The following is a 15,452-nucleotide window of genomic DNA, read 5'->3' on the forward strand; positions in this document are numbered from 1 at the left end:
GAAATAAAGAACTCTGAAGTAGAGGTAAAGAGGCAGATCACAGACAATGGTTACTACAAAGGTGTAGATAGGAGAGAGAACATCAATTACATGTTAAGAATAACAAGAAAATAATTTTGGTTAGATAGTAGGGTGTGAGAAGAAAAATGTTGAATAATAAGACCAGAAAGGAAAGTTTATGAAAAACTTTAAAAGGAATTTATATTTTCTCTTAGAGGTAGTAGTGGGAAACTGGAATTTATTGACTGAAACTATCAGACCTGTGTTTAAGGAAACCATACTCATTTTAAAAAGGAAAAAACTGAGGTGTTTTCTGATGATTGATGATACAATACAGGTGAAAATCTGATGTTTTTCTGGGCACAGCTGTATAGTTAAGAAGACAATTAAATCAACTATACCAGAACAATTGTACCTATGAGAAAAAAAGTTTTTAAAAGAAAACTTTTATCCCAATGAATCTCCAACAATTTGATTAACCAACTGGTAATTTGTGAACCCAACCAAACTCAAGGTCAATGATTTTAGCCATGCTGGGAATTGAGGACCTTTGAAATATATTAGACTTGTCATATTCTTGGGTCACAAGGTAGGAGGGTCAAAATTTAAAGATTTGAAGGTCTTCAAATCTCTGTAGGTTAGAAGGAGCAGTTATGATTAGAAATTGCTGGCATGTCCCTTGTATTTTTTAGGGTTAGCAAGCATTTCTAAAAGGAATGATGTATGTAGTTGATTAGGTATGGCACAGTGAAATAAACACTGTACTGAACTGGTCATCTAATTCTGCTCTTTCCACTGTTTATTGTTTAACTTTAGCATGTCACTTTTCTTTCATTCCCCATTTGTAAAATGGGAGAGTAGAACTCCATTTCCAACTCAAATTTTCAATAATCAGATTTTTCTCTAAATATCTCTTGCTCCAACCCCAATACAGAATTTCCCAGTGGAATTCTTTTTTTTTTTTAAATCATCTCCTGAACTTTGGGAGTTCATTCTGGATCCTCTTAATAAAGGTCAAGAAACATAGTGGTCTTACTATGAAAGGTTAAGGAACTCTGTAATAGAGGGTGAGGACTTAGACACAATGTAGAATAACAGAATTTCAAATCTGGAAAGGATCTCAGAGGTGGTCTAATCCAATCTAAGTAAGAATACCTCTCTCCGGTATCTAGTATAAAATAAAATCAGGAGCTTGTAATATTTTTGAGGATGATGAAAAGTGAAAATATGAAATCATCCTAGCAATTTTCATGATTATCCTATTAATACTTTCAACTGCCCCTCTATAGAACATATGGTGAAATATACAAAAGTGAATCTCCACCACAACATACCTTTCAAGTGAAGATCCAGCCTCTATTTAAAGATCACTGGTGAGGGGGAAGCTTGTTGTAAAGAGCTTTTATGATTAGGATGTTGTTTTTGTATCAAATCTTAACCTGCTTCTTTACCATGCTCACTTTTCTGGTTCCAGTTTTGTCCTCTGTGATCAAAGAAAACAAGTCTGCTTCTTCTGTGTGACAAATGCTTCATGAAAGTATTTTTCTAGGCTAAACATTCCTAGTTCTTTCACTTGGTCTTGGTGATATGACACTGTGGTGATCTTGAGGATCTTTCCATCCTGGTTAAACTACTCTGGACACTCTCTGAATTATGAATATTAAAATGAAATTACTTGCTAGTCCAGGAAACATTTGTTTGGATCCAGGCCTTGTTTCCATTTTTATAATAGAAATAGAGCAAAATATAAGGAAATAATCCCTTTTCCCTTGGTGGAATTAATTATATATCCTTTTCAGTGTGCCTTTAAAGATTTTATTGTGAAATTATGAAGTATGACTATTATTGATAGTATTTTCAGGCTGTAAACTAGTGAGGATAAACTAGGAATAACAGCTATATATATATATGTGTGTGTGTGTGTGTGTTTATACATACATACATGTGTTTATATGTGTATGCATACACACTTATACAATATATGATATACATACATGTGTACCTATATGTAAGTTAATATAGGACTATATCTGCATATCTACATATATATATGTATATATATATATATACACACACACACACATGCACAAGTGCTATACAAGTAAAAAATATTATACTAGACTATGTGGTACAAGTACAATAAATGGCAGTGTGTTACATTGGATTTGACTTAGAAGTAAGAAGATCTAGGATTGATTCCTGGCTTGTTGTTTGCTACTGATAGAGTTTTAAGAATTTTTCTCCATAGGATTTAGGGAATGAACATCTTCATTTTTCAGATGAGTAAAGAAGCTAAGAGTAGATAACATGACTGATTCAAAGTAAAAAACCTAGTAAGTAGCAGAGTCAGGATCTGAGACCACATTTTTGGACTATAGATCCAATGTTTCTACTATACCTTTCTCGTTCTATTGTGTGAGCTTAGGTAAACTATTTAATTTTTTTGAAATCTTCAGTTTCGTTATTTATAAAATGATTGGAGTAGATGATTTTTAAAACCAAGATTTTAAATAGTAGTCTAACTCAAAAAGTCAGGCTTCCTTTTTTTTTTTTTTTTTTTTTTTTTTTTCTAATCACCCTGGTAAAAACAAAACCTATCTCACCTTAGTTTAGATCCTTCCTGGTAGCCAGATCTGTGTTATTTTTTAGCTTTATTCTTCATTTGTTGAAAAGAATACCTACAGGATTAGTATTAGGAAAAGTTTATTGTCTAGTTTAACATAATAAAATTCCTTTAGTCGTTTATTTAAAAATTGGAAAGGCAGACCCACTCTGATCAGGTTGGATTAAATCAGACATTTGTGGAGTTCAGCAGGATATTAATGTCATTCATTTGTTGGAGAAAGGAGAATGGCAAATGCAGCTTCAAATGGCAAGGGAAGAGGGGTGTGTGTGTGTGTGTTGGTGGGGAGAAGGAGAGGGAAACATCAATACTTTTCATTTCACTCTAGGCTTCGATTTTAGCTCTGTCTCAACAGAAAGCAAGCTACATTTTTTTTTTTTTTTTTTTTTTTTTTGGAGTGATTCAAACCATACAGTTTTGGTAGAGCATCATGTTCCCCCTCCCCCATCCCCATGATCCACTTTCAATGCTATTCCTTTTATATCAGTGAAGACTTGGCAGCTGTATTTGATTCACTGAAAAATCTAAAGATTTATCTAGGATATAATTTTACCTCACATTTTTGTCCTCAAGAAAAATTTAAAGGTACTTCAATCTGCTCAATTTGGGGGTGGGAGGAGGGCATTCCCTGCCAATCAGAATGAGACAAAGGATATCATAAATGCTTGTTCACGTTAGAGTTCATTTTCAGATAGGGAGAAGGCAATTTTTGATTCTTTTTCTAAGTGAGTATGAAGGGCACATGCCCAAGAAGAGGGGGAAGGGAACGAAATAACAAACTAGAAAAATATATTATCATGGATGTTTGGAATTTGGCATAGCAGAAGTAGCACAATATCAACAGTAATTTATGAAGATAAATTCTCTTGGAGATTACCTACCCTACAGACAGGGATGGAACAGTCCTTTCCATTTCCAACAGTCTGGGTCTGTAATCTCCCAAGCTACCTCCTGTTAACTGTATTTGAAATAATACTTGCTTCTTAGCTTACTGAGGATGCAGCATAGCTCAGATATTAAAATACACAAATATACTAAATTTTATGTATGTAATATGTGCATGTTTCTGTGCAATTGCTTGTCTTACCTGAAAGTAAATTTAAAATTAATTTCATTAACAGCAACAACCTATTAGTTTAAAAAAAAGGGGGGGTTGCTTTAGAAGCAGGGGGAAAAGCTTTGTCCCTATAGTCTTCGTTCTCAAGGACTACATCATATTTTCACCATCACTTTACAGTCTCTTTTGTAAAGGATGAAAACTGGAAAAAGACCTCTCTCTCCACATGCTAAAGTTGGCACAGAAGTGAAAACACTGGCACTATACAGAAGCCTGGGGAAGAATCCAAGAAAACAATTATCATAGGCATTTGCATGCTGACCCAGGAGTTCATGCAGCACGAAGACCTTGCTATTCTTTCCAAGAAGAATCATTTCCTTTTTGGAAACCCAGGGGAGGCACAGAGTGGCAGATTCCTTTCAACCCAATGTACTGGGCCATCTGCCATCAGGACCATTCAAACCCTGAGAGTCACCCTTAATCGGTAAGCAGCAGATGCAATATACAGCACTCAGAAAGCTAAGACACAGAAAATATGGAAAGGGGAATATACATTTCCGAAGAGCTTTCTGCCAAAAAGACAAGGACAGAGAAGTAAGGGTACCTTTTGAATTCTTCCATCAATATCCAAATAAATTGCCTTGGGCCGGTAAGTTGAAAAGCCAGATCCCATCTTCTGCTGAGCAGCTACTTTTTACTGTACTTTCCAAATGCCCCAGCAGTCTAAAGGGAGAGAGTGGGAGGGAGAAAGGAAAGGGGGGGGGGGGGGGGGGGAAGATTAACCAACCAGAGCTGAGCCACCACAGCCGGATTTCTTAGTGTTTCTGCTCTATATAATAGAGGGTTCAGTGCTTATAGCCCCTACTCAATCAAGCTGTATTTTGACCACTTGCTTCTCTCTCCTCCCCCTCTCTTCCTTTTCCTTTTCTTAGTCTCTCTTTTTTTCCTCTCCTCTTTCCATTCACTCTATAGTGGATCATGAGAGAGGGAACTTTGGACATCAGGACAGGATAGCCAAGACTATAATGTTTTGTAAGAAGATGTGTATTTCTTCTAGTCCAAGAATATGGAAAGACTGAGAAGTGATGAGAGTCAAGGTCATGGGACATTTGTTATCAATAAGATGCAGATTCCAGTGGCCCCAATAGAACAGGAAGACTCGGGAGAATATGGGCTATGAAGGGGCAATTGTGAGATGAAAAAGTAGAAGGGGCAAAAGATTTTCATTGTATAAATGTTGCCTCGGATAAGTAGAACAGTAACTGGGAATCTGACCCTCATAGCAGAAGACTTGATCAATTAAAAGAGGCCACCTACCTTCTGGGATCCTGTGATAATTGAGTCTGGAATCAATGCCTCTGTCAGTGGCCCAGGATCTCCCAAGGTTCTGAAGCCTTGATGCCAATGGAAAAATAAGGGGATCATTAGGTCTCTTAAGATTAGGTTGAACTCATGTTCTGTATTCATGCTGGTCTTTCCTGAAACCTTCCCTCTTCAGAATATACTCTTGATTCTTCAGATTTTTCTCTACCATGCCTCTAAACAGTATTTTTTCATTGATGTTATTCCCTAATTATCATATAAGGTCCTCGAAAACAAGCCTTTTTTTTTCCTCCTTGTATTCTCTTCCCATTGGTGAAAATGATGCCCCAAACAAAGGGAAGGATAGAGTTAGGTGAAAAGCTGAACTTTACTTTTCAGCCAGTCCTTCTTGGAGGACTAATCATTAAGGTACTTCTGATTTTCACTTTCAAGAGAAGGGGTTTAAGATGCCAATACCACGTCAGGTTTCTGAAGGAAAAGACTGGGAAAACATGAAAGGAGCCAATAGTCTCCAACCCGTCCCTGATTCCCAACTTGCTACTCTAGAAACTTCAAGGAGTTTCCACTTAGATGAAATCAAAGGCATTTTATCTTATTTGAGCTAAATTATTCCAAAGGGAAAACTCATTCACTCTGTATCATTTTATACACATTTCCTCTCATTTTTTCCTCTCATTTCTGTTTTGCTACAATTTGGATAATAATTATCATTATTTGCTATATATATTTGTTGTGGAACTGGTATTAGGTGGGAGGGAGTCAAGCTTTGGATATAGAGCTTGGGATCCTCCTTTCTCATTAAATGACAAAGCAATCAAAAATCAGATATTCCCTAGACAAACAATATTTAAGGGAACAATATCTATAATTCTGGTCTGGTCTGGTCTGGTCAATATCTATAATTCACCTTCTGGCAGGACTGAAAGTTTCTCTAACTTTCTTGGGTGTGTGAGGGAGGACAGGAGCGAGGCAGGGAGGGGGGGTAAGGGAGAAAAGAGAGAGAGAGAGAGAGAGAGAGATGGAGAGAACATTAGAGAGTCTCTTGCTTTCCTATAAGCCACTCCACTCCCACTATCTCATTCTGATATATGTAGTCTCTCTCCATTAGAATATTATTTTTGATCACTTATTTTTGCAAAATATTGTTGGGTTTGGTGGTTAGATTTTTTTTTCCTTAAAGTTGGAACAATTTACTTTCTGTCCTGTATTACTTCAGTTATATTTCCCCCCCTTGGATCAGCCTTTTGTGTTTCAAATGGAGTTAATTAACTACACTTGTAACCCCAAATCACTTTAGATTTTTATTGAATCATCAATAAAAGCTAGTACAAGCCTTTTGGGGCTAATTGTTCAGATTTTTAAGGCTTTAAATAAGTTAAAATCTGTGATTGTTTTATACTAACCTTTTGATTAGAAAGTTAAAGGATCTTCCTTTTGCATACCAATATTTTTGTGTTCTTGAATCATAAGGTCATCTTCTTTTGTCTCAATTCTTATCTACTCCTTAGTGATTGCATGCCCAGTGCCTAAGATAAGTAAACTGAGGTTTGGAAACTATCCCTGATTTAGAAAGAAAGCTTTGGCATTTTTTTTCCTATGGCTAGGATTATTCCAGAAGTGAGATTTCTCCCTCCCCCCCCCCCCATTTTGGAAAAGACTTGTTTACATTATTATCTTTTATTTTCTCATCATAGGAAGTAAAACATTTTTAGCATCACAATTTTATTTCTTCTTGATTATGTCCTGGGTACTTTTTTCACGTAATTTTCATTTCTTTATATTATATTTCTCAAGGTATAATAGCTTAGCTTCAACCTAATGTTATATTGAAACATAAAAACTTATTGATACTCTTTCTGTGATTTGAATTCATATCTTTTACTATAATACTATAATACAATAAAATTATTTAAGCACAGCATACTAATTGAATAACCAATTGCTTCAACACTGTACATTTGTTAACTGTATGAATATTTGTGTATTAATGTGGGTACATGTGGAACAATTTTTAGAAGAGGTATGAGCTAAGATACTTCAGGAGTACTTTTTTTTTTTGCAGTTGAAAAGCAAAGAAATCTCTTAATAACAGAAATCAATTTATTTTAAGGATATTGAGCAGAAGGTTGAAAGGGCTGGATGATCATACAATTAAAATCACTGATGTGAAGGCAAGGTGAGATAGCTCAGGAAGTTGTTATAATTCTGCCTGAAAATTTGACCATGGAAATATTTCTAAGGAATTAACAATATGAATTTAGTTATTCTTGGGAATTTCAGACTTGTCCAACCTTTAAGGATGAGGAACTGTTTAAAGAAATTGTAGCTTTTCTAATCCAAGGAGGCAATGCTATGGAGAGATTGAATATTACAATTATATTGAGGAATTCTATTTCATTAATGAATAAGGCAGAGGCTATACACTGTGTGATTTACAAAGACCATATACCCCAAATTGATAGAACTATTTCCCCAAAGAGAACAATCTTGGGACATTTGAGTTGGACCCACAAAAGTGGACCCAAGATTTTGAAAGATCCCTGGGGTTGATCAAGTGATGGGCATATAAGAGAGCCTTAGGCAGACACCTGCAAAGGCAGTGGATACCTCTTAGAGGTAAGAACAGATGTCACTTGGATAGAATGAATAAAAACTTTAGCTCAGATGTTTGAGGGGATGCCATATCTATAGACTCATATGCTAATTTTGTCTCTAATATTGTGCAGCACCTGTTGAGATCTTCCTCAGAGTGAAGCAACCTGTGCAGAGACAGATACAGATGGACTCTACATCCTGAAAATGCTGGAAAAATCACATTGCTGAAATTGTTCCAGGGCTTGGTACTTGACCCTCATTTGGACCTCATTTGGAGTACATATGATGGGATAATGTCAAGCACATATAAATAAATGTTAGTTGTTATTTTTTTATCCCTCCACAGCATGGAATACAATATTTTTAAGTTCTTTACATTTTTTCCCCTGAAGACATCATTGGATGATAGTTTTGTAGGAAAAAAATATTTTTTTTTTCCAATTGAGATTGTCACATGATTCTGCTTGACTAATTTAAGGCCAGTTGCATAACCAAATGTGCAGAAGCACAGGTAAATGATTAAAACAATAACTCTATTAAGACACATGGAGAACAGGATTTGAATCTCTTTTATATATCCAATATAGTAACATGCATACATGGTTGATAGTAAATTATTGGAGTCAGAAAATACTGAAATTAATCATTAGAAGAGATTTAAAATTTTGGTGGTGACATATAGTGGAATCATATGTCCTTGTTATACTAATATATTGATTCAGAGTATGGATTTGAAATCACAGGATCTAGGTTTAAATATTGGTTTTACTAACTTACTATCTATAAAACATAAGCAAGTCACTTGGATTTTCTTAAACTTCAGTTTTCTCATTTATAAAATGAAATGTAGGTAAGGTGGTCTGCAAGAAGCTCTTCCAACTCTGTATTGTATAATCCTATAAATTTTCTTATTTTCTTTCAACTAAATCAGTAAATAATTCTTATTCTTTGGTCACTATAGCTACCTGAATGATTTAGATGCCTGCTTAAGTTTTCAGTTTTTGCTAATATTTTTCTTCCTAAACTGTTCGAGAAGTCCCACATCATTTGTCTTTGTTATCTTTCCCTTTATGAAATACAGTGCCTTTCTCTTAGGGGTAATACACTGATAAATGCTTGTTGAATCTTTGTGAATTGATAAGTCTATGACCCCCTTGAAATTCTGTAATGCAGTGGTAAAATAGACTGTAAGATGTTGACCTATAACACTTTAAGATTATTTGTAAATATGCTTCTTCATATTATCTTGTGAGTTTATGTATGGTGAATAAGTAATTGATATATTCTAATAATGGATGATATATAACAATTGTTTTGATTCTGTGTTCTTGGCATTTTAATTCAAATGGGTATGTTACTGAACTTCTTTGCAATATATTAAAACAGGGGCAGCTAGGTGGTGCAGTCCTCCTGAAGTCAGGAGGACCTGAGTTCAAATGTGGCCTCAGACACTTTAACACTTCCTAGCTGTGTGACCCTAGGCAAGTCATTTAACCTGATTGCCTCAGCAAAAAAAAACAAATAAACAAAAAAGAAATATATTAAAACATTAATAAATATTTGTTGAATATTTGTGAATTGATACATCTATGATCCCTTTGAAATTCTATAATGCAATGGGAAAATACACTGTGAGTTGTTTATGTATAATACTTTAAGCTTATTTGTAAATATGCCTCTTCATTTTATCTGGTGAATTTATGTATGGTGAGTAAGTGATTAATATATAGTAATAATAGTTGATATATATTAATTCTTTTGATTCTGTATTCTTGGCATTTAAATTCAAATGGGTGTGTTATTGAAACTCTTTGAAATTTCTCCAGGTATAAAATAAGAGGATAGGAACAAAAAAACCCTAAAATTCCTTTTAAGCTGATGATTCTTGAATGAGTGCTTTGACCATGCTTTATCTGTATAAAACTATCAAGTAGAATTAGAGATCTCTGCTTCTCCTTACCTTTCACATTGGCAACCAGGCCAAGATGAACGGCCCTTCAGATATCCAGTTAGGAGGAAGTAATAGGTTCAATACTGGATTGAAACTTGGGTCAATACACCTAACACTATATACCAAGATAAGGTTGAAATGGGTTCATAATTTAGAAATAAAGAGTGATATTATAAGCAAATTAGAAGAATATAGGATAGTTTACCTCTCAGATCTGTGGAGAAGGACGGAATTTGTGACCAAAGAAGAACTGGAACTCATTATTGAACACAAAATAGGTAATTTTTATTATGTTAAGTTAAATTATGCATTTATGCATTATGCATTAGTTTTGTTTGTACAAAAACTTTTTCTTGTACAAATAAAACTAATGCAGACAAGATTAGAAGGGAAGTAATAAATTAGGAAAGCATTTTTGCATTTAAGGATTCTGATAAAGGTCTCATTTCTAACATATATAGAGAATTGACTCAAATTTATAAGAATTCAAGCCATTCTCCAATTGATAAATGGTCAAAGGATATGAATAGACAATTTTCAGAGGAAGAAATTGAAACCATTTCTAGTCATATGAAAAAGTGCTCTAAACTACTATTGATCTGAGAAATGCAAATTAAGATAACACTGAGATACCACTACACACTTCTCAGATTGGCTAAAATGACAGGAAAAGATAATGATGAATGTTGGAGGGGATGTGGGAAAACTGGGATGCTAATACGTTGTTGGTGGAATTGTGAACAATCCAACTATTCTGGAGAGCAATTTGGAACTATGCTCAAAGGTTATCAAATTGTGCATACCCTTTGAACCAGGAATGTTTTTACTGGGCTTATATCCCAAAGAGATCTTAAAGGACGGAAAGAAATCCACATGTGCAAAAATGTTTGTGGTAGCCCATTTTGTAATGCAAGAAACTAGAAACGGAGTGGATGCCCATCAGTTGGAGAATGGCTGAATACTAAGTTATGGTATATAAATGTTATGGAATATTATTGTTCTATAAGAAACAATCAGCAGGATGATTTCAGAGAGGCCTAGAGAGACTTACATGAACTGATGCTAAGTAAAATGAGCAGAACCAGTATTTCATTGTACATGGCAATGGCAAGATTATAAATTGATCAATTCTAATAGATGTGGCTCTTCTCAACAATAGGATGATTCAGGCCAGTTCCAATGATCTTGTGATGATGAGAGCCATCTAAACCCAGAGAGATGACTGTGGGAACTGAGTGTGGATCACAATATAGCATTTTCACTTCTTTCGCTGTTGTTCACTTAAATTTTATTTTCTTTCTCATTTTTTTCCCTTTGTGATTTGATTCTACTTGTACAGCAAGATAATTGTATAAATACATATTCCTATATTGGATTTACATATTTTTTTACCATGTTTAACATATATTGGATTGCTTGCCATCTAGGAGAGGAGGTGGGGAAAGGGGGGAAATTGGAACATAAGATTTTACAAGGGTCAGTGGTGAAAAATTATCCTTGCGGAAAGGGACCTGTATGTGCACGAATGTTTGTGGCAGCCCTTTTTGTAGTGGCTAGAAACTGGAAACTGAATGGATGTCCATCAGTTGGAGAATGGCTGAATAAATTGTGGTATATGAAAATTATGGAATATTACTGTTCTGTAAGAAATGACCAACAGGATGATTTCAGAAAGGCCTGGAGAGACTTACATGAACTGATGCTGAGTGAAATGAGCAGGACCAGGAGATCATTATATACTTCAACAACAATACTATATGATGACCAGTTCTGATGGACCAGGCCATCCTCAGCAACGAGATCAACCAAATCATTTCTAATGGAGCAGTAATGAACTGAACTAGCTATACCCAGAAAAAGAACTCTGGGAGATGACTAAAAACCATTACATTGAATTCCCAATCCCTATATTTATGCACACCTGCATTTTTGATTTCCTTCACAAGCTAATTGTACAATATTTCAGAGTCTGATTCTTTTTGTACAGCAAAATAACGTTTTGGTCATGTATACTTATTGTGTATCTAATTTATATTTTAATATATTTAACATCTACTGGTCATCCTGCCATCTAGGGGAGGGGGTGGGGGATAAGAGGTGAAAAATTGGAACAAGAGGTTTGGCAATTGTTAATGCTGTAAAGTTACCCATGCATATATCCTGTAAATAAAAGTCTATTAAATAAAAAAAAAAGAAAGAAAAATTATCCTTGCATATATTTTGAAAATAAAAAGCTTCAATTAAAAAAAAAAAAACTTGGGTCGAGAGGTCTATAGGATCTAATTTATTGACTATTGAGATTAATGAACTCCTGTGAATGAATCCAACCATTTTGGAGAGTAGTTTGGAACTATGCTCAAAAAGTTATCAAACTGTGCATACCCTTTGATCCAGCAGTGTTACTACTGGGCTTATATCCCACACAGATTATAAAGAAGGAAAAGGGACCTGTATGTACACGAATGTTTGTGGCAGCCCTTTTTGTAGTGGCTAAAAACTGGAAACTGAATGGATGTCCATCAGTTGGAGAATGGCTGAATAAATTGTGGTATATGAATATTATGGAATATTACTGTTCTGTAAGAAATGACCAACAGGATGATTTCAGAAAGGCCTGGAGAGACTTACATGAACTGATGCTGAGTGAAATGAGCAGGACCAGGAGATCATTATATACTTCAACAACAATATTATATGATGACCAGTTCTGATGGACCAGGCCATCCTCAGCAATGAGATCAACCAAATCATGTCCAATGGAGCAGTAATGAACTGAACCAGCTATGCCCAGAAAAAGAACTCTGGGAGATGACTAAAAACCATTACATTGAATTCCCAATCCCTATATTTATGCCCACATGCGTTTTTGATTTCCTTCACAAGCTAATTGTACAATATTTCAGAGTCTGATTTTTTTGTACAGCAAAATAACGTTTTGGTCATGTATACTTATTGTGTATCTAATTTATATTTTAATATATTTAACATCTACTGGTCATCCTGCCATCTAGGGGAGGGAGTGGGGGGGGTAAGAGGTGAAAAATTGGAACAAGAGGTTTGGCAATTGTTAATGCTGTGAAGTTACCCATGCATATATCCTGTAAATAAAAGGCTATTAAATAAAATAAAAAAAAGAGATTAATGAACTCCATTATTTCTGATTTGTTTTTTTCTAGTTTGTTCTATTACTCTACTCTTTTTTTTTTTTATGGAAAAGGCAACATTAAATATCTTTAATGGCTGTTGCTTAATAATCCAATGTTCAGAAGCATCATTCCCCATTCATTTCTATCTTTTAAAAGAAAATTATTTCCTTAGGACAGCTAGTTGGTGTAGTGGATAGAGCACTAACCCTGAAGTCAGGAGGCACTGAGTTCAAATTTGGTCTCAGATACTTAACACTTCTTGGCTGTATGACCCTGGGCAAGTCATTTAACCCCAATTGCCTCAGCAAAAAAAAAGAAAAAAAAAAGAAAGAAAATTATTTCCCTTAATGGTCTAGATCTTTTCACCAAATGAATTTTATTTTGTTAGTTTAATATTTTTAAAGTATCTTTTTATTGATATAATAATAATAATAGCAATAATAACTAACAAATAATGCTTATTGTGTGTCAGATACAGTGTTAAGCATTTTACAATTATTATTTCATTTGATTCTCAAAACAACTTTGAGAGTTTTGGGAGGACATTAAGATAAACAGATGTGAAATGAGTTTAGCAAGGTCATCCAGTTGTATCTGATGGCAAATATGAAATTAAATCTTCCTGACTGAAGATTCTAGTGTATGGAAATTAAAGAGATTAGAACTCTAAGTCATAGTGGTAACTAAGTTAACTCCAACTTGTGACTCAATTCTGGAGTTAGCTCTTTCCATTGGTCCTTTCTATTCAATTCTATAGTCCAATTTTTGTCTTGCAAGAAAATTTTATTCAAGTGTGGGAATTGAGAGAAAATCATCACATTGTTTGAACCTAGCCCTGTGTAGCTGGGAAGTTAGACTACCTCTACTTACTGTTTAGAGAGACCTTTAACTAAGGACTTAAGTTATCCTGATCGTAAAACCAGTGAGATCTGAAGATTGATGCAAAGAGTTTTCTCACAAAATAAAGAAAACCACATGGCTCCTATTCTCAAGGAGTTTACATTCTGAAGGAGAAGATAAAACATAAAGGGAAGCTGGTGGGGATACCAGGTGGAAGAATTTGAGTTCCCCTCCCCCCATCTTGTTTTGAAACATTATCCTTTGATAAAGTTGCTGGCCAAGAAAAGCACCAGACTGTCTGATGTATTGCTTACTGTGTAGTTAGCAGTAAAGATAAATTCTTTTTTAGAGGTGAAAGATAGATATGCGTATATATATACATACATACATACATATATATACATATATATGTATATATATATGTATGTATATATATTTGTTTTATTCGGGATGGTTGAATTGAGGGCTAGAGCCATAGAAATAAAGGGGAGCCAGTGATACTTTCTACAGGTCTTACAAAAGTATCTGAAGGCAAACATAGCATAAAGTAAATCATGAGCAGCAGTGGTTGTGGCATGAAAAATTGTGACTTTTTTAATTTGAGAAGTTTGCATCAGCCAGCATTTCAAAACATAACCCCTGGGGAAGGAGGAGAGAACTAGTTCACTGAAGCAAGTAGTAGCAATTACCATGGTGGCACAATCTAAGTCAATGAACAATTTTAAGGTCTGAATTCACTTATGGATACCCCTTGGTGGCTTGAATATTTTACATTTATTCTTATACAGATAATAGAAGAATTTGTTTAATTCTCTGGTATAAGGAAATCCCAGTGTGGGAATTCTCCATATTAGATGAAACTGGCCTATAACTTAATAGATAAATAATAGTAGTTCCCTGAGGCATGCAGAAAATAAATGATTTACTCAGGTTAACACAAATAGTGTTGGAAGTAGGTTTTCAATGCAAGTTTTCTTGACTTGACGCTTATGTGCCACTTCAAATTTTTACAGATTGGTATTCTCCATGGAATACCATACAAGTATAAATAACCATGTGGGATAATTGAAGTTTGTTGTACTTTTTATTAAAGCTTTTTATTTTCAAAATATATGCATAGTTTTCAATATTCACTCTTGCAAAACCTTGTGTTCTAAATTTCTTTTCTCCCTCTCTTCTCACTCCCTCCCCAAGATGGCAAGTAAGCCAATATATACTAAATATGCGCAATTCTTCTCTACACAGTTCCACAATTATCATGTTGTTCCAGAAAAATCATATCAAAAAGGAAAAAATGAGAAAGAAAACAAAATGCAAGCAAACAACAAAAAAAGTTAAAATACTATATTGTGATCCACACACATCCACTGTGATGCCACAGTCCTCTCTCTGGGTGCAGATGGCTCTCTCCATCACAAATCCATTGAAACTGGCAATCACCTGAATCACCTATTGAAAAGAGCCATGTCCATTAGAACTAATCATCACATAATCTTGTTGTTGCTATGTACAGTGTTCTCCTGGTTCTGCTTACTTCACTCAGCATCAGTTCATATTGAACATTCCTTATAATATTCAATAACATTCATATGCCATAAATTACTCAGTCATTCTCTAACTGATGGGTATCCAGTCAGTTTCCAGTTTTCTGCCACTACAAAAAGGGCTCCTACAAACATTTTTGTACATGTGCATCCTTGTCCCTTTTTTATGATTTCCTTGGGATACAGACCCAGTAGAGAAACTGCTGGTTCAAAGGGTATGCACAGATTGATAGCTCTTTGGACATAATAAAGACTTTTTTTAAAAAAAGTTTAGGGTCATTAAAAATAATGCACAATTTCTCAAAACCAATACAATTACAGATCTAATTTATTATTTATTAGTAATCTCTGTTTAATAGAAATGTTCTAGTCT

The 15,452-nt window shown here is 34.7% G+C and overlaps 1 protein-coding gene and 1 long non-coding RNA gene across 2 annotated transcripts in view; one reads left to right on the forward strand and one right to left on the reverse strand.

The window, feature by feature from the left end:
* PDE9A (phosphodiesterase 9A) overlaps positions 1–4,386 on the reverse strand; it is a 149,692-nt gene extending 145,306 nt beyond the window's left edge. Inside the window, exon 1 of the mRNA XM_031959226.1 lies at positions 4,285–4,386. Within this exon, the coding sequence (XP_031815086.1) occupies positions 4,285–4,353 (69 nt within the window). The 5' untranslated portion in view covers positions 4,354–4,386. The remainder of the gene's footprint in view (positions 1–4,284) is intronic.
* The window catches only part of LOC116422328, a 113,707-nt gene extending 104,673 nt beyond the window's left edge, over positions 1–9,034 (forward strand). The window contains exons 3-4 of the long non-coding RNA XR_004232921.1: positions 3,861–4,329; positions 7,730–9,034. This is a non-coding gene — a long non-coding RNA (uncharacterized LOC116422328). The remainder of the gene's footprint in view (positions 1–3,860; positions 4,330–7,729) is intronic.
* Positions 9,035–15,452: the final 6,418 nt, after the last annotated feature.

The sequence above is a fragment of the Sarcophilus harrisii genome, chromosome 3 (genome assembly GCF_902635505.1).
Source record: "Sarcophilus harrisii chromosome 3, mSarHar1.11, whole genome shotgun sequence".
In the NCBI taxonomy this organism is placed as follows: Eukaryota; Metazoa; Chordata; class Mammalia; order Dasyuromorphia; family Dasyuridae; genus Sarcophilus; species Sarcophilus harrisii.